The sequence below is a fragment of the Pongo pygmaeus genome, chromosome 6 (assembly GCF_028885625.2).
Source record: "Pongo pygmaeus isolate AG05252 chromosome 6, NHGRI_mPonPyg2-v2.0_pri, whole genome shotgun sequence".
Taxonomy (NCBI): Eukaryota; Metazoa; Chordata; class Mammalia; order Primates; family Hominidae; genus Pongo; species Pongo pygmaeus.
The window spans coordinates 54687144-54706934 of record NC_072379.2 but is presented as its reverse complement, the minus strand read 5'-3'; the positions used below and the strand labels follow the sequence as shown (position 1 = coordinate 54706934).

Genomic DNA, 19791 nt, shown 5'->3' with positions numbered 1-19791 from the left:
CTGAACAGGGCCAATGTTTAAATTTCATTCCAAACCAAGCTTAACTGAACACATTGGAATTTTCCCACTCCTATGGAGATAACGCAGAACATTCAAATCCCGAGGTGAAAGATCTGCTGTTACATCTGTTGAGTAAGTTAGATACCAACTGATGTATATTTTGTGACACTCTTTTCCAACTCTTGTAATTAAGCCATTCTCCTCTGTGTTGGGACTGGTTTTGATCCTGGTCTCCAGGCAAGACCCACATATGTTCAACCCACCTCTCTTCCTTGGGCAGGTGCTATTCACCATGGTCTCTGTCCTCAGAGCAAAGGTTCCACCCACAGACATACATTAAACAGTGCTACTCTATGGAATTCCCTGTATTAAAGGGAATTCTGTTCCCTTGGAACGCAACCACAAAAAGCTGCTTTTCTGCGGCTGAGACTAAGTGAGGAGGCAAGAAGGTGGAACTGAAGCAAGTAGCTGAAGTTCTTTTGTCTGCTTCCATTCAATTAAAATTCTCTTTCTGAACAGAGATCAGACAATATTGTCTTCTTTTGTGTACACTGTAATCAAGTGTTGAGTTCATTAAATACATGTAGATTGATTTAATGAACACAAACCTATCTAGAGTGTGCACCTGCTTTTTCAAGTGAAATCAGCAAGTATTTATTTGGTGTTAAACTCTCATCCCTCCCTGCTACATTCTTTCTCTTTGACTTACCACCTTTCCCCATACCCTAGCTCCTTTTGATTACTATATCAAGGATAATGAACTAACTCTACTGTCAGATTCTCTCCAGTTTCACATCATTGTCTTAAGAGAGGGCAAGTTCTTAGGCTAGGAGAGGGCAAGGAAGGTTTTATCCTAAGTAGAAATGACAATTGACTGGTGCTATTGCCTGGAATTCTGTGCTGAGAGGAAGACTCAGAATAAACCCACAGTTTAGTAAGAAAAAGTACCAAAATCAATTAACAATATCCGTTACAGGTCAGGAGGTTCCAAGTGGGGCACTTGGACCCATATTTAATGCCTCCGACGGGAGGTTTCTGTTTACCTGTGCAGTCCATTAGGAAGGATGCACAGGTTGCTCACAGTGAAGGTAGCCTACAGGAGACAACCTTACTCCGGGGGCCCTGTGCCAGGGAGTGATGCAAGCACTAAACAGAGCAGATATGAAATCAGAGAGGATCAGAAGAGTTCTCATCAGAATCCCAGAGATCACAGGGTAAGATTGGTCAATGTTGTTAATGTCAACAAAAACACTCTAATCCTCACTGTCCTTATTCATTTCCTTTATGTGTCATCTGGCCCTTTACGTAAACTGCCCCATTTCCTGTTAGAAGCAGGTAAAGTATGTACAGAACAGAACATACATAAACAAATAGCGAACATTAGAATTAGAGAAGAAAAGGATATCTATATGAGATCTGAACAAAATAGGAGAATTGGGAGCATATGGCTTCTTAAACTCTAAGTCTTGATTGAAGTTGACCAGACTGATCTCTCATTTAGAGGCTCATTGTTTCAGAAACTCAAAATAGGAAACCTATGCAAAAGAAAGGTGACTAACACTTTTCTGATTTCTAAAACTATCTCTCTGACCCCTCTTGCCTCTCTTCCAAACATTTAAACACCCTCACCGAGTCTGAATGTGGAAATTGTTGGTGGTTCCGGTATGCTCGTAGTCGTGGATGGCAGCTGAGAAGATTATAGCAAAGATCTCCAGCTCTGTCAGCCAGTTCTGAAAGGAGATTACAGAGCAATCAGATAATCTGTTTCTTTCTCAAAGTCTTCAGCTTGCTGACAACACACCCACAGTGCTGCCTTTCTACCCTGCAGCTGGTAAGCTATTGCCAAACACAAGTTTTCTGAGAGACAGAAATAAGTTATTTTCCTGTGAAGAGACTTGGAGACTTGTGATTTGAAAACAATGTGTTCAGCAAGGTTGAATAAGCTAACTAGTAGTTTTATCTTTTTCAAGAAATCAAAGAGAATGAACCTGAAGACTTGAAAAGCCCTCATTGCATCCTCCCCCAACTTCCAAATAAAGTTCCTAGGTAGACACACACACACACACACACAAAATTAGAAATTTGAATGCAATACCAAGAATGAAGAGTAATAGAAAACCCAATGTCTGATTATAGGAGGATATCCACTAGGAAGCAGGTAGAGACAGATGGAAAAATACTTGGCTTTCTGCTCTATGCATGCTGATGATGTTTGAAAGGACTTCTCCCCATCCACACCATCAACATTGGCTGTGGGTCAGTGGTTCACAAAATGTGTTCCTTGGACATGCAGATGGTGTCAGCTGAGAGCTTGTTAGAAATGCTGGCAAATTCTTCAGCCCCACCCCAATCCCACTGGATCAGAAACTCTAGGTTGTGGCCCAGCAATCTGTGCTTTACCAAGTCATCTAGATAGTTCTGATGCACACTAGAGTTTGAAAACTACTGCTGTGTTTCAAGCTTCCTTAACTGACTTCCATTTAATGGACTCTGTGGATTTACTTCCTATCGCTTCTGTAAACCATCCTGCCCCATGCCCACACGACACAATATGCCTGACTCAGGCCACCTTCTCATATCCTTTGCTCACTTTTGCTACTAGTTAAATTCATGCTTACATGATTCAGTATGGTTTATTCTAAACCGCATTTTAATAAATTACATTTGTTATTATAATTATGTAATTAAATATGACACAAACCAATAAAATATGGACACAAAATTGGAGTTGTTATTTCTGTAGAACCTAAGTTTAATACTTTGGACAGTCACTAAAAGAACTGCTGTCAAAATATGTGTGACAACTGTGAAAGAGCGGAAAACATTTATAGAAAAGTTAGAGAGCTTCTACACTCAGTTTGCTTCATGCACATCTTTAAGTTCCCACTTAACTTTAATGAGACTAGAAATCTTAGATAGGGGCAGGGTTGATGTAAGACAAATGTGAGTATCCAAATTGGTGAACTCATAAAAGACCTGTGGTCTGAATTAAAGATTAGTGCATAAAATAGATTTATATGATTTAAGTTAATGCTAAATGAGTTAAAATGAACATTTAAGTGTTTCTAATTTCCCACTTAAGCCATATTTTTCAATTAACTACTAATTTTGGAGAATTATTGCCTTCTTTAAAAATTGGTAAGGGGAAAATAAACAAATGACATAGAACTTATGAAAAATACTTCAGAGTGAGCATAAACATAACTCATGAAAAAAGAAACCACTATACTTTGAAAATGATTCCTAACAGAATCCAGCAGGAAATGTCAGGAAGCTTTCTGGCATCTTCAGTAATATACCTCAAAAACACAAACTGAGGTACATGGAATGGAAAGTCAAAGAGAAAACAGACTAAGATGAAAATCAACAAAATGAGATGAAAAAAAATGGGCAAGATAAGGAAAGATTGCAAGAAAAATCAAAGCTGCAAAACCCCTTGTAAAGGCAGCAAAGAACCTCCTCATCAGCCTCTTCATTGTCCCGGGGGGCCCACCATGTGGCAGGCACTATGCTAGGTGCTTTTATATAGAAACTTATGTAACTCTCACAGCTCTGTAATCATAGGTACTGTTGTTATCCCCACTTGACAGATAAGGAAACAAGCCAGGGGTAGGTGCAGGACTCACTCAAGGTTACACAGCCAGTCATGTGACAAGTCACACACCACGCCTGCAGAATTCTCACTCATAACCTTACATTGTATTTACTTTGGATCATTGTTCATGTGTTTATTCAATTTTGCATAAAATTATATAGGCATAAATTTATATTGCACATTTTTCTTGATATTATCCATACATATATTACATATGTAGTTTTTTTTTTTCCATTTTGGCATTGTCTTTCTTTTCTTCCCCAATATTTTGTCCCCACCCATCTGTCCCTGGTACCCTCTACCTCCTCTCCGACATATATCTCTTATTCTAAGGTCATGTAAAGTTAATTTCACATTTTAAAATAAGATTATGAATGGGAGACAGTGTAACATCTAAATGGATCCTAGTCACAGAACATCAGCCCAGGCAGCAGAAAGCATCTAAATAACAGTATAATTACAGTTCTCACATTACAACCATCAGTGATGCTTCCCTCCTTACCCAAATAATTGAACAAAATCCTATCTTAGGTATAACCTACTTCTATTAAACCAAAAACAATGAATGATTAAACAGGCATTCAACAACAACAACAATAAAAAACAAAACCATTGTCTTTAAAACTCATTTTAACACCTTAGTTTTTCAACAAACACCATGCATGCTTAGAATCAGTTATGCTGCTTTGGGGATAAGAAGAAAGAAAAGTGCTATCTGGGAGAAACAGTTTCACAGAGGAGAGATGTTTAAGATGGGCCTTGAAAATTTGACAGAGAAAGAAATTAAGGTGGGCATTTTCAGAAGAATGAACTAAATGAGCAAGTCCCAGCAGCAAAAGCATGTTCACCTCAGTTAAGAAAATGATGCCCTTGACTGGAGCAGGAGTGAAGGCTGATTGAGGCCCTATGAGGTCAGGCATTAGAAAACACAGTGAGTGAGGAATGTAAACCAGATTCAGCAGGCAGTGAAGTTCACATGCAAGCGAGTCATGCCATCAGCTCCCCACTTCAGGAAGGATATTTGGACAGGAGGAGAGAAGGGAGATATAAAAGCAGGGGTTTTTTTGTTTTTGTTTTGTTTTTTTAAAAACAGGGTCTCACTCTGTTGCCTGGGCTGGAGTATAGTGGTGCAATCTTGGCTCACTGCAACCTCTGCCCCCAGGGCTCAAGCAACCCTCCCACCTCAGCCTCTCAAGTAAGGGCTGGGACCATAGGCACCCACTGCCATGCCCAGCTATTGTATTTATTTATTTTTTTTGGTATTTTTAGTAGAGATGGGAGTCTCACCATGTTACCCAGGCTGGTCTCTAACTTCTGAGCTCAAGCAATCTGCCCATCTGGGCCTCCCAAAATTCTGGGATTATAGGCGTGAGCCACTGTGCCTGGCTAAAAGTATTTTTAGATTGAAAAGTTCATATAGGATGTACAGACAGTGTGGAGGTAGAAGCCGTATGACTTAGCAATTATCTGAATTTTGGAAGTGGTGGAAGGACCAGATGAGGCTGCAGTCAAGAACAATACGTTAGATGACCTCAACACTCCTAGACTCACTGAGTGGCTAATAAACCCCTCAGGTGATATTAGATAGCATCATTAACAGAAACAGAGAAAGTGGGAGAAGCTATTTTGGAGGAAATTGAGCTTCCTATTTTAATATACCTCAGATTTCCTTGCCTCATCCAAATTAACTACTGTGAACCCAGAAGGTTTTGTGTCAACCCATAAGAAGTCAGAAATTAAAGTCCCACTGGTATTTTATTCCAGAATTACCAACTGGTGGCAAGGTACAAGTCACAGATGCTATCAGTATTTTCCTATCTACAAAATATGAGTGTCACAACTAGTTCATTTGAAAGGATGCTTTGACAACTGGTAATAGGGGACCTTGAGTTTTGCTGTGTATGACTCAAGAAAGCAAGCCACTTGTTCCTGCATACAGGGGCAGATGAGGAGACGTGGAGTACAACAGAGCAGAGGAAACCTGAAGGGAAAGGACATGGCCAATTTCTCATTGTTAGAGGAGATACTACTAGCAAGTTGTGACTTTTCTATGTGAATGATAGAGTTTCTTTAGTAATCTGTTAGTTTTCCATTCTACCTTAACAAATGCTCAGTCGTGGAGGCTTAAAGAACACTTCCGGGCCTGGCACGGTGGCTCACGCTTATAATCCCAGCACTTTGGGAGGCCAAGGCGGGTGGATCACCTGAGGTCAGGAGTTCGAGACCAGACTGGCCAACATGGTGAAACCCCGTCTCTACTAAAAATACAAAAATCAGCTGGATGTGCTGGCGGGCGCCTGTAATCCCAGCTACTCAGGAGGCTGAGGCAGAAGAATCACTTGAACCCAGGAGGCGGAGGTTGCAGTGAGCTGAGATCGCACCACTGCACTCCAGCCTGGGTGACAGAGCGAGACTCCCTCTGTCTAAAAAAAAAAAACGAAACAAAACACTTCCGTTTATTGGCAGGCAGTTCTGCCAGTCAGAAGCCCAGCCCGGTGTGGATGGGTTCTCTGGTCAGGGTATCCCAAGGCTGACATCAAGGTTTGGAAAGGTTTCCTTTCTGGCGGCTCTGGGGGGAAAATCTGCTCCCAAGAGTATTCAGGGCATTGGCAGAATTCATTTCCTTCTAACATTTTCCACAGTTTCCCTCTTCACCTTCAAGCTGGCAATGACTGTTGGGTCCTTCTCACACTTCAAACCTCTGACTTTGGCCGTATCTCCTTGACTTTGATGAACTTGTGTGATTACATTGGGCCCACCTGGAAAATCCAGGCTAATCTCCCTATTTAAGTTCTTCTGATTGTTAACCTTAATTGCATCTGCAAAATCCCTTTTATAATCCAATGTAACATATTAATAAACACATGTGACACCAGAGAACAAAGGTCGCAGGAGCCAAATGTCTACCAATTACAACCCCTAATAAAATTATTTGGCACTCTTAAAACAAAATGTAATTTTGATATCCTTAGTCTTTCCTGTATTAATGATGGTAATGTCATAAACGACCAAAAATAAATAAATAAATAAATAAAAACAAGATACACAGCTTCTCCTTTCTGTAAAAAAAAAAAAAAAAAAAAAAAGACAAAGGGAAAATTACTGGCATCTTGCTTGACAAAAGCAAGGAAAATGGCCAAGGGATAGTTTTGGAGTTTGAAATCTTTTCACCTAAATCAAAAGTACACTAGAGCTTAGAGTCTAATGAACATCTATTCAATCAATAGATAGCTCTTCAATTTATTTCTGTCTAAGGATTTTCTCTTGGAAATGAGCAAAATAATTCTGAAAGGATCCAAGTATCTTCTAGGCACTTAAGTTAAACAATAATGAGTAATACAAACAGATTACAATGTTTTACATTTACAAAGTATTACTGTTGATGTTGAAGCCCAGACACCACTTTATCAATGGGTTGTTTTGATTCTCTACGTGTCTTACAATTTATAACACTGAAATGATTTAAAGCGTTTTCTCCCTCTTGGTTTGTAATGAAAGGTTAGAGTAACAGTGTGTTCTCCATTCATCAGAATGCTCCCCACTGTTTTTGTAAGCTCACAATGAAAGAAGTTTGTTTTGAGCTGCATTTCAAAGAGAGAGTAGGTAGGAAATAGTTTCTATATTTAAGAATCATTCTAAATATGGCCTGAATTGATCATGGAAATTCAACGGCAAATGAAAAATGAGCTCATTTAAGAAAGCATGCAGTAAATCATGATCACTGCTATGATACAAGATTTATGTTAATGATAACTTGTATTGGCATAAATGCTGGGTGTTTTTGGTGAGAGCTGAAGAAGCTGTGCATGATTCACTTTTATGTCCCCAGAGTATACTCTGCATAATAGGTATGTTGAATAGATGAGTTCAAAGTGCATTTTTCCATCAATTTTCATCCTCATCACAATACCTGGAAGTAAGTGCACATGAGGATACTGAGGTGTAAGAACATAAGAGGCTTTTTTTTTTTTTTTTTTTCCAAAGGCATATTGTAGAAGCATGCCTAATATTTAAATGCATGGCCTCTGAAGTCAGAGCTGGGACCAAATTCTGGCTCCCGTACTGTACTCAGTTGCTCAGGCTGCCATAACAAAATAACACGGGCTGGGTGGCTTAAACAACAGAAATTTACTTTCTCACATTTCTGGAGGAGAAAAGTCCAAAATCAAGGTGTCAGCAGGACTGTTTTCTCCTGAGACCTCTCTCCTTGCCTTGCAGATAGCTATATTCTCTCTGTATCCTCACAATGGGCTCTTCTCCCTGCAAGTGTATGTCTGTGTTCTAATCTCCTCTTTCTCTAAGAACACCAATCATAATGGATTAGAGCCCATCCATACGACTTCATTTTACCTTAATACCTCTTCAAAGGCCATCTCTCCAAATACAGTCCCATTCCGAGGTCCTGGGGACTAGGACGTCAATATATGAATCGATGATAAATACAATTTAGCCCATACAGCTACTTTATAATAGAATAATTTTAATTTCTATGAATTAGAGATTTATCTTCTTTAAAATAAGAATAATATTACTTGTAATGGGAATCACTTTTGATTGCCCAACTGTCCTTTTTTTCCTTACTAACAATGTCTCTGATTTCGTTTGAGATGGCAGTGTGTCAGACTTCCCTATATACTGCAGTGGCCATGAGACACAGTTCTGGCCAATAAAACAGAAGTGAAAGTTGCTCGTTTGGATTTCTGGATAGCTCTTTAAAAGTGGGCAGATTTATTTGGTTTCCAACTTTTGTGCTTTCTATTCTGCCTTATCTTCTTACCTGGATTTGCAAAGGTACATCAGCAATTTTACAAGCATAAGGACAAGAGCTACAGTCAAAGAGGTGGGAAGGACACTGAGAAGGCTGTTGCTGAAGAGCTGCCATGCCCTCCCTAGAAGTCTCTTTCGACAGACCACACAAATACAGAGGACACCCACACCCCTGACCCATCTAACCCACCTGGACATTCACTTACAAATATGTTCCAACAACCAAACTTCACTAGACATTTTGAGGGAAAAAAGCCAATAGCGTAAGAAGATTCTCATAAACAAATAGCATACTCCCCATGAGTTAAAAGAGATAATTCTATTTTTAAAAAGACTTTTAAAAGAAGTTTTCAAAACATGTAGGTACATTCATAAATATGTAAGTTTGCTAAGGCAATAGCATATTCAAAGGGCAAAAAAAGAGGAGTTCCTGAAATTAAAAATATTGCTAACTAAAAATATTAAATAAACAGGTTGAATAGCTAGAAGGACATATTGGAAGGCCAAACTGATAATGTGGAAGAAAGAGTTGAGGACATCTCCAGGAGGTATCATTAAAATACTGAAAGATGGGAAAACATGGGAGAAGCTAAGAGGTATGAAGATGGATTCAGAAGGTCTAAGAGAAGTGCCAGAAGCAGACAGAAGAGAAAACAGACAGGGAGAAATAAATAAATAACAGAGAGTGTTTGGCTTTCTTCTTTCCAAGCACATAGTAGGATTAGACTTTCTTGCCCCTTTATGGTTGGGAGGGACTGTGTGAGTCATTTTGGCCAGTGAGTTGTGAGCAGAAGTGAAGAGCAGAGTTTCTGAGCCATAGAATTTAAATACAGATATAGGAAGGCCAGAGCCCCTTTCTCTCTACCATAATGCCTGACAACACTCAGGAGGGTGGCTGTTTAGAAAACCTAGGCCCTTGGAGTGAGAATGACACAGGCAGATTCTTTAACTCACTGTTATGGGAAGTGAAAAAAAGCAGATATTATTTCTAAACCATTGAGATTTGGGGATTGTTTGATCCTGTAGCAAAATATAGCCTACTCTAAGGAAAATACTCCAAATGAATGAAACCCTTAGGAGTGAAGAAGATGCATTCTCCCACTAATATGTTACCTTATGTTATTTTTAAGAAAGTCTATATATAAGGTCATATAATTAAAAGGCAACCACAGGTTTTGAAATATTTTACATATATGACAAGTGTTGTTAGTCATGATTACTTATGTTTAGTAATAATAATAACTATCATTTACTAATATTCTACTGCATGCTAGGCATTAGGTAAGCATTTTTATTAAGAATATTGAGAAATTCAAACATTTTCTCAGCAAAATATTAAGTTCTCAGGAATGGAGATGTCATAACCAAAGAAAATAAAAGTGGCTAATACATAAGGAAAATGTTTAATTTACTAGTATTAACAATAAAAAGTAAAAACAAACACACACATATGAAACTTCAGTGGGAAAATATTGCTATGCAAAGAGGCCAACCAGAGTATCATTTACAGTAGTGAAAAAAATTTTAACTGTTTAAGTGGTAGAATAACCCAATAATGAACTATTAAGATTTTCTTATAATAAATATATAATGACCTAGGGAAACTATCATAATATATGATTTATTGACTATATATATATATACATATATACTATATATATATAGACTATATGTATATTGACTATTGACTATATATATTTATGATTTATTGACTATATATAGTCTATATATATATATAGAGAGAGAGAGAGAGATTCAGGATCACAGTATTAGAGACTTATTTATCCTGTTTGTTTCAATAAATCCCAGTATTATAGACTTATTTATCCTATTTGTTTCAATAAATAGGATATTGGCTATATATATAGCCAATGGTACAATAATGTACAATGTACAGTAATGGTACAATATCCTATATTATAATATAGAATATATTATATATCCTATAACTTTAATAATATAAACAATATAAAGTTATATTATATTATAGGATATATGATATAATATAATGTTACATTATCCTGTAATGTTATGTCCAATACCCTAAAATGTTCACAGCTCACTTTACCTAAGTAATGGTCTCATAGATAAGTAATTTTACAAATAAAATTTAAACAATTTTTAACTGTTTAAGTGATAGGATGACCCAATAAGGGTCCATAAGATGATCTCACTACTGGGATGACCCACTAGTGTTAACAAACAAAAACTTCAAACAATACAGATATAAAGTTCCCTTTGGCCATTACTCCAGGATGAGAATCTCCCCAGAGGTAACCACTATCTTCAATTTACTGTTTATCTTTTTAGATGTTTTTCAATATACTTTCATATATATCTATGTGTATATATATGTGCTATGTTTAATAATATACATCATGTAGAACATATTTTTCTACAACTTTTTAAACTTAATAATACATCTTGAATTTTAGTCATAGAAATCTATGGTATTCCAGAGTTCTAACTCCCTATTGATAGGTATATACTCTGTAATTGTTCACTATGGCCAACATTGCTACAATGAATCTGATTGTATAGGCCTCCCTGGGTACACTTGGAAGTGCTGGAGCATTGGTATACATATTTTTCCTTATAACAACCACTGCAAAATTGTTTTCTTATATGACTATACCAATTTACCCTCAGATGAGCAGTATATGAGAATATAATTTCTTCTCAATCAGTGGTTCGCAACCTGGGACAATTGCCCCTCCAACCAGTGGTTTATTTGGCAAGGTCTGGAGACATTATTGGTTGTCATAACTGGAGTGGGGAGTAGTGCTACTGGCATCTCGTGACTACAGGTCAGGCATACTGCTACACTACAATGCATAGAAAAGCGACAAAGAATTATCTGGCCCCAAACGTCAATAGTGCTGAGGTTGAGAAACCCTACTTTACATCCTAACCAATAGTTAATATTATCAAACTTTCAACATTTTTATCCATATGTATATAATGGATTAAAATTGTATAAGTTTATATATCCTTGGATACTAATGAATGGTGCATCTTTTCATATTTCTTTTATTGGTTATGTATTACCTTTTCTGTTAATTGCCTGTTCATATTGTTTGACTGAATTTCTGTCATTTTCCTGATTCATTTGTACAATCTGGATCTTAATCTGTTTTCTCTATGTATTTGCTCCAAATGCTTACTTCATTAATTTGTTTATGATGCTTTTTATCCTACAAAAGTTTTTAACTTTAATGTATTCAAATTAATCAATATTTTGTTGTATAACTCTTGTGTTTAAAAGCTTAATTTTAAAAAGAATGTCTTTTTTCAAGGCTATAAACATATTCTCATTTTTTCTTTTAATATGATCAAATTTTTACTTTTGTATTTACATCTTTAATTCATTTGTCAGATTTTTGGGGGGTGAATGACTCGAAACTCGAAGTAGAATGAAAGCATTCTGTTTTTTCTAAATAAATAACTGTAGCCAAAACATTTTTTAAACGGGGTGATTTTCCCTATAAAGTTGTCTATAGTCATGTCTTCATGTTCTCACCTGCAATTTTTTTCTTCATTATACTCTAGTCAGTGTTCCATTCTCACCAAACCACTGAGACGACTCATGTCAAGGTCAACAATGGCTTCCATGTTGCCAGAGTGAATGGTCATTTCTCTGTCCTTATCTTACTTGACCACTGGCATGTCCCATGCAATGCACCACTCTCTTCTTGAAGCATTCTCTTTCCACGGCTTCCATGGCCCCAAACTCCCTTGGTTTATACCCCATGTCACTGGCCACTCTTTTTTAGTTTCTATTGTTGGCTCTAATTCTTTGCCTTCGTTTTGATCTTTGGAGTGTTCCAGGACTCACTTCAGAGCCCCTTCTAACTATCTATTCACTCTCTCTTTAGATAATCTCATCTAGTTCCATGTCTTCTTATACTATTGATATGCCCAAGACTGCCTAATCCACATGTTTATCCCTGATCTCCCCTGGAACTCTAGCACCCTTTTTCTTTCTGCTTGGCCTCTGTAAATGGATGTCTACTAGGGATCTTCAACTCTACATGTCTTTTTTTTTTTTTTTTTTTTCTTTTATTATTATTATTATTATTATTATACTTTAGGTTTTATGGTACATGTGCACAATGTGCAGGTAAGTTACATATGTATACATGTGCCATGCTGGTGCGCTGCACCCACCAACTCGTCATCTAGCATTAGGTATATCTCCCAATGCTATCCCTCCCCCCTCCCCCCACCCCACAACAGTCCCCAGAGTGTGATGTTCCCCTTCCTGTGTCCATGTGTTCTCATTGTTCAATTCCCACCTATGAGCGAGAATATGCGGTGTTTGGTTTTTTGTTCTTGCGATAGTTTACTGAGAATGATGATTTCCAATTTCATCCATGTCCCTACAAAGGACATGAACTCATCATTTTTTATGGCTGCATAGTATTCCATGGTGTATATGTGCCACATTTTCTTAATCCAGTCTATCATTGTTGGACATTTGGGTTGGTTCCAAGTCTTTGCTATTGTGAATAATGCCGCAATAAACATACGTGTGCATGTGTTTTTATAGCAGCATGATTTATAGTCCTTTGGGTATATACCCAGTAATGGGATGGCTGGGTCAAATGGAATTTCTAGTTCTAGATCCCTGAGGAATCGCCACACTGACTTCCACAAGGGTTGAACTAGTTTACAGTCCCACCAACAGTGTAAAAGTGTTCCTATTTCTCCACATCCTCTCCAGCACCTGTTGTTTCCTGACTTTTTAATGATTGCCATTCTAACTGGTGTGAGATGGTATCTCATTGTGGTTTTGATTTGCATTTCTCTGATAGCCAGTGATGGTGAGCATTTTTTCATGTGTTTTTTGGCTGCATCAATGTCTTCTTTTGAGAAGTGTCTGTTCATGTCCTTTGCCCACTTTTTGATGGGGTTGTTTGTTTTTTTCTTGTAAATTTGTTGGAGTTCATTGTAGATTCTGGATATTAGCCCTTTGTCAGATGAGTAGGTTGCGAAAATTTTCTCCCATTTTGTAGGTTGCCTGTTCACTCTGATGGTAGTTTCTTTTGCTGTGCAGAAGCTCTTGAGTTTAATTAGATCCCATTTGTCAATTTAGGCTTTTGTTGCCATTGCTTTTGGTGTTTTAGACATGAAGTCCTTGCCCATGCCTATGTCCTGAATGGTAATGCCTAGGTTTTCTTCTAGGGTTTTTATGGTTTTAGGTCTAACATTTAAGTCTTTAATCCATCTTGAATTGATTTTTGTATAAGGTGTAAGGAAGGGATCCAGTTTCAGCTTTCTACATATGGCTAGCCAGTTTTCCCAGCACCATTTATTAAATAGGGAATCCTTTCCCCATTTCTTGTTTTTGTCAGGTTTGTCAAAGATCAGATACTTGTAGATATGTGGCATTATTTCTGACGGCTCTGTTCTGTTCCATTGATCTATATCTCTGTTTTGGTACCAGTACCATGCTGTTTTGGTTACTGTAGCCTTGTAGTATAGTTTGAAGTCAGGTAGTGTGATGCCTCCAGCTTTGTTCTTTTGGCTTAGGATTGACTTGGCGATGCGGGCTCTTTTTTGGTTCCATATGAACTTTAAAGTAGTTTTTTCCAATTCTGTGAAGAAAGTCATTGGTAGTTTGATGGGGATGGCATTGAATCTGTAAATTACCTTGGGAAGGATGGCCATTTTCATGATATTGATTCTTCCTACCCATGAGCATGGAATGTTCTTCCATTTGTTTGTATCCTCTTTTATTTCCTTGAGCAGTGGTTTGTAGTTCTCGTTGAAGAGGTCTTTCACATCCCTTGTAAGTTGGATTCCTAGGTATTTTATTCTCTTTGAAGCAATTGTGAATGGTAGTTCACTCATGATTTGGCTCTCTGTTTGTCTGTTATTGATGTATAAGAATGCTTGTGATTTTTGCACATTGATTTTGTATCCTGAGACTTTGCTGAAGTTGCTTATCAGCTTAAGGAGATTTTGGGCTGAGACAATGGGGTTTTCTAGATATACAATCATGTCATCTGCAAACAGGGACAATTTGACTTCCTCTTTTCCTAATTGAATACCCTTTATTTCCTTCTCCTGCCTAATTGCCCTGGCCAGAACTTCCAACACTATGTTGAATAGAAGTGGTGAGAGAGGGCATCCCTGTCTTGTGCCAGTTTTCAAAGGGAATGCTTCCAGTTTTTGCCCATTCAGTATGATATTGGCTGTGGGTTTGTCATAATTAGCTCTTATTATTTTGAGATACGTCCCATCAATTCCTAATTTATTGAGAGTTTTTAGCATGAAGGGTTGTTGAATTTTGTCAAAGGCCTTTTCTGCATCTATTGAGATAATCATGTGGTTTTTGTCTTTCGTTCTGTTTATATGCTGGATTACATTTATTGATTTGCGTATATTGAACCAGCCTTGCATCCCAGGGATGAAGCCCACTTGATCATGGTGGATAAGCTTTTTGATGTGCTGCTGGATTCGATTTGCCAGTATTTTATTGAGGATTTTTGCATCAATGTTCATCAAGGATATTGGTCTAAAATTCTCTTTTTTTGTTGTGTCTCTGCCAGGCTTTGGTATCAGGATGATGCTGGCCTCATAAAATGAGTTAGGGAGGATTCCCTCTTTTTCTATTGATTGGAATAGTTTCAGAAGGAATGGTACCAGCTCCTCCTTGTACCTCTGGTAGAATTCGGCTGTGAATCCATCTGGACCTGGACTTTTTTTGGTTGGTAAGCTATTGATTATTGCCACAATTTCAGCTCCTGTTATTGGTCTATTCAGAGATTCAACTTCTTCCTGGTTTAGTCTTGGGAGGGTGTATGTGTTGAGGAATTTATCCATTTCTTCTAGATTTTCTAGTTTATTTGCATAGAGGTGTTTGTAATATTCTCTGATGGTAGTTTGTATTTCTGTGGGATCAGTGGTGATATCCCCTTTATCATTTTTTATTGCATCTATTTGATTCTTCTCTCTTTTTTTCTTTATTAATCTTGCTAGCGGTCTATCAATTTTGTTGATCCTTTCAAAAAACCAGCTCCTGGATTCATTTATTTTTTGAAGGGTTTTTTGTGTCTCTATTTCCTTCAGTTCTGCTCTGATTTTAGTTATTTCTTGCCTTCTGCTAGCTTTTGAATGTGTTTGCTCTTGCTTTTCTAGTTCTTTTAATTGTGATGTTAGGGTGTCAATTTTGGATCTTTCCTGCTTTCTCTTGTGGGCATTTAGTGCTATAAATTTCCCTCTACACACTGCTTTGAATGCATCCCAGAGATTCTGGTATGTTGTGTCTTGGTTCTCGTTGGTTTCAAAGAACATCTTTATTTCTGCCTTCATTTCGTTATGTACCCAGTAGTCATTCAGGAGCAGGTTGTTCAGTTTCCACGTAGTTGAGCGGTTTTGAGTGAGATTCTTAATCCTGAGTTCTAGCTTGATTGCACTGTGATCTGAGAGACAGTTTGTTACAATTTCTGTTCTTTTACATTTATTGAGGAGAGCTTTACTTCCAAGTATATGGTCAATTTTGGAATAGGTGTGGTGTGGTGCTGAAAAAAATGTATATTCTGTTGATTTGGGGTGGAGAGTTCTGTAGATGTCTATTAGGTCTGCTTGGTGCAGAGCTGAGTTCAATTCCTGGGTATCCTTGTTGACTTTCTGTCTCGTTGATCTGTCTAATGTTGATAGTGGGGTGTTAAAGTCTCCCATTATTAATGTGTGGGAGTCTAAGTCTCTTTGTAGGTCACTCAGGACTTGCTTTATGAATCTGGGTGCTCCTGTATTGGGTGCATATATATTTAGGATAGTTAGCTCTTCTTGTTGAATTAATCCCTTTACCATTATGTAATGGCCTTCTTTGTCTCTTTTGATCTTTGTTGGTTTAAAGTCTGTTTTATCAGAGACTAGGATTGCAACCCCTGCCTTTTTTTGTTTTCCATTTGCTTGGTAGATCTTCCTCCATCCTTTTATTTTGAGCCTATGTGTGTCTCTGCACGTGAGATGGGTTTCCTGAATACAGCACACTGATGGGTCTTGAGTCTTTATCCAGTTTGCCAGTCTGTGTCTTTTAATTGGAGCATTTAGTCCATTTACATTTAAAGTTAATATTGTTATGTGTGAATTTGATCCTGTCATTATGATGTTAGCTGGATATTTTTCTCGTTAGTTGATGCAGTCTCTTCCTAGTCTCGATGTTCTTTACATTTCGGTATGATTTTGCAGTGGCTGGTACCGGTTGTGCCTTTCCATGTTTAGCGCTTCCTTCAGGAGCTCTTTTAGGGCAGGCCTGGTGGTGACAAAATCTCTCAGCATTTGCTTGTCTGTAAAGTATTTTATTTCTCCTTCACTTATGAAGCTTAGTTTGGCAGGATATGAAATTCTGGGTTGAAAATTCTTTTCTTTAAGAATGTTGAATATTGGCCCCCACTCTCTTCTGGCTTGTAGGGTTTCTGCCGAGAGATCCGCTGTTAGTCTGATGGGCTTCCCTTTGATGGTAACCCGACCTTTCTCTCTGGCTGCCCTTAACATTTTTTCCCTCATTTCAACTTTGGTGAATCTGACAATTATGTGTCTTGGAGTTGCTCTTCTCGAGGAGTATCTTTGTGGCGTTCTCTGTATTTCCTGAATCTGAATGTTGGCCTGCCTTGCTAGATTGGGGAAGTTCTCCTGGATAATATCCTGCAGAGTGTTTTCCAACTTGGTTCCATTCTCCCCGTCACTTTCAGGTACACCAATCAGACGTAGATTTGGTCTTTTCACATAGTCCCACATTTCTTGGAGGCTTTGCTCGTTTCTTTTTATTCTTTTTTCTCTAAACTTCCCTTCTCGCTTCATTTCATTCATTTCATCTTCCAGGGCTGATACCCTTTCTTCCATTTGATCGCATCGGCTCCTGAGGCTTCTGCATTCTTCACGTAGTTCTCAAGCCTTGGTTTTCAGCTCCATCAGCTCCTTTAAGCACTTCTCTGTATTGGTTATTCTAGTTATACATTCTTCTAAATTTTTTTCAAAGTTTTCAACTTCTTTGCCTTTGGTTTGAATATCCTCCCGTAGCTCGGAGTAATTTGATCGTCTGAAGCCTTCTTCTCTCAGCTCGTCAAAGTCATTCTCCGTCCAGCTTTGTTCCGTTGCTGGTGAGGAACTGCGTTCCTTTGGAGGAGGAGAGGTACTCTGCTTTTTAGAGTTTCCAGTTTTTCTGCTCTGTTTTTTCCCCATCTTTGTGGTTTTATCTACTTTTGGTCTTTGATGATGGTGATGTACAGATGGGTTTTTGGTGTGGATGTCCTTTCTGTTAGTTTTCCTTCTAACAGACAGGACCCTCAGCTGCAGGTCTGTTGGAGTACCTGGCCGGCCGTGTGAGGTGTCAGTCTGCCCCTGCTGGGGGGTGCCTCCCAGTTAGGCTGCTCGGGGGTCAGGGGTCAGGGACCCACTTGAGGAGGCAGTCAGCCCGTTCTCAGATCTCCAGCTGCGTGCTGGGAGAACCACTGCTCTCCTCACAGCTGTCAGACAGGGACATTTAAGTCTGCAGAGGTTACTGTTGTCTTTTTGTTTGTCTGTGTCCTGCCCCCAGAGGTGGAGCCTACAGAGGCAGGCAGGCCTCCTTGAGCTGTGGTGGGCTCCACCCAGTTCAAGCTTCCAGGCTGCTTTGTTTACCTAAGCGAGCCTGGGCAATGGCGGGCGCCCCTCCCCCAGCCTCGCTGCCGACTTGCTGTTTGATCTCAGACTGCTGTGCTAGCAATCAGCGAGACTCCGTGGGCGTAGGACCCTCTGAGCCAGGTGCGGGCTATACTCTCCTGGGGCACCGTTTCCTAAGCCCGTCGGAAAAGCACAGTATTCGGGTGGGAGTGGCCCGATTTTCCAGGTGCCGTCTGTCACCCCTGGAAGGGGAACTCGCTGACCCCTTGCGCTTCCCGAGTGAGGCAATGCCTCGCCCCTGCTTCGGCTGGCGCACGGTGCGCTCACCCACTGACCTGCGCCCACTGTCTGGCACTCCCTAGTAAGATGAACACGGTACCTCAGATGGAAATGCAGAAATCACCCGTCTTCTGCGTCGCTCGCGCTGGGAGCTGTAGACTGGAGCTGTTCCTATTCGGCCATCTTGGCTCCTCCCAACTCTACATGTCTAAATCAGAATTCTTGATCCCCTTTCCTCCAAAACTTGGTTTGCCACCAGGCATTCTTGTCAACTGTTTATCAAACCAAGAATCTGAGATGTATTCTTGATTCTCCTCTTTAATGTTCCAAATCCTATTCACCACAGCAGTCCTTTTAACTCTGCCTCAGAAACAGCATTTTCTTCTCTCCATCCCAGCAGCATCCTTCCTAGTCCAAACTATCAGCATCTCTTCACTAGACTTCTGCAGGATTTTCCTAGCAGGCTGCCTTAAAATCCATTCACCACAGTAATCCTTTTTGAATCTTTATCAGGTCACATCACTCCCCTGTCTAAAACCCTGTAGCGGCTTCCTACTGACTGCACTTAGGATAAAACTGAACTCATTAGTGTGGCCTGTAAAGCCAGACCTGATCTAGCGCCTGCTTCTTCCTCAGCCTCAAAATGCACCACTGTCCCCATCATGTGCAGTTCCCACCAGGCTTGCCTTACTTCTGCTCCTTGAATGTAGCAAAGTTATTCTCTCACAGGACTCTTGTACTAAAACCCTACACTAACTCTGTGGTCACACTCTTCTTTCACTCTTAGCATGGCTGAAGCCAAAAAACACAATTATCTCAGCTTAAATACTATCTCCAGAGAGAGCCCTTTCCTGACCATGTAATAAAACACCCAGCTTTCCCTGGGTAGGTCCTCTATTTTAATTCTCTGCAGAGTATTAATAACATTTTCTTGATTGCTTCCCATTGGTCTCTTCTATCTGTAACTTCACACCACAATGTTAAGTTCTACAAGAGTACTGATACCCTCTTAATTTGTCCATTATCTTAGTCCATTTGGGTAGCTGTAACTGAATGCTATAGGCTGGGTGACTTATAAACAACAGAAATTTATTTCTCACAGTTCTGGAGGCTAGGAAGCTTAAGATACTGAATGCCATAGGCCAGGTGACTTATAAACAACAGAAATTTATTTCTCACAGTTCTGGAGGCTAGGAAGCTTAAGATCAAGGCGCTGGTAGATTTGGCATCTGGTGAGGGCCTGCTTCTGGATTTATAGATGACTGTGTCCTCACATGGCAGAAGAGGGAAGGGAACTCATTTTTATAAAGGCACTAATCCCATTCACGACAGCTCCACGCTCATGACCTGGTCACCTCCCCTAGGTCCCACTACCTAATACCATCACATTGGAAGTTAGGATTTCAACAGAGGAATTCGGGAGAACACAAACATTCAGTCTATAGCATCCCATAATAAAGGACCCAGCATATAAGTTCTCAATAAACATTTGGGTTTATTTTTTGAAACTCTAATCAATTCTATTGATATATTTGCCT

The 19791-nt window shown here is 39.2% G+C and overlaps 1 protein-coding gene across 16 annotated transcripts in view; it reads right to left on the bottom strand.

The window, feature by feature from the left end:
• The window catches only part of PDE1C (phosphodiesterase 1C), a 573061-nt gene that overhangs the window by 99243 nt on the left and 454027 nt on the right, over nucleotides 1-19791 (bottom strand). For all 16 annotated transcript variants that reach the window (XM_054494175.2, XM_054494171.2, XM_054494172.1 and 13 more), the window contains one exon: nucleotides 1630-1730. In XM_054494175.2, the coding sequence (XP_054350150.1) occupies nucleotides 1630-1730 (101 nt within the window). The remainder of the gene's footprint in view (nucleotides 1-1629; nucleotides 1731-19791) is intronic.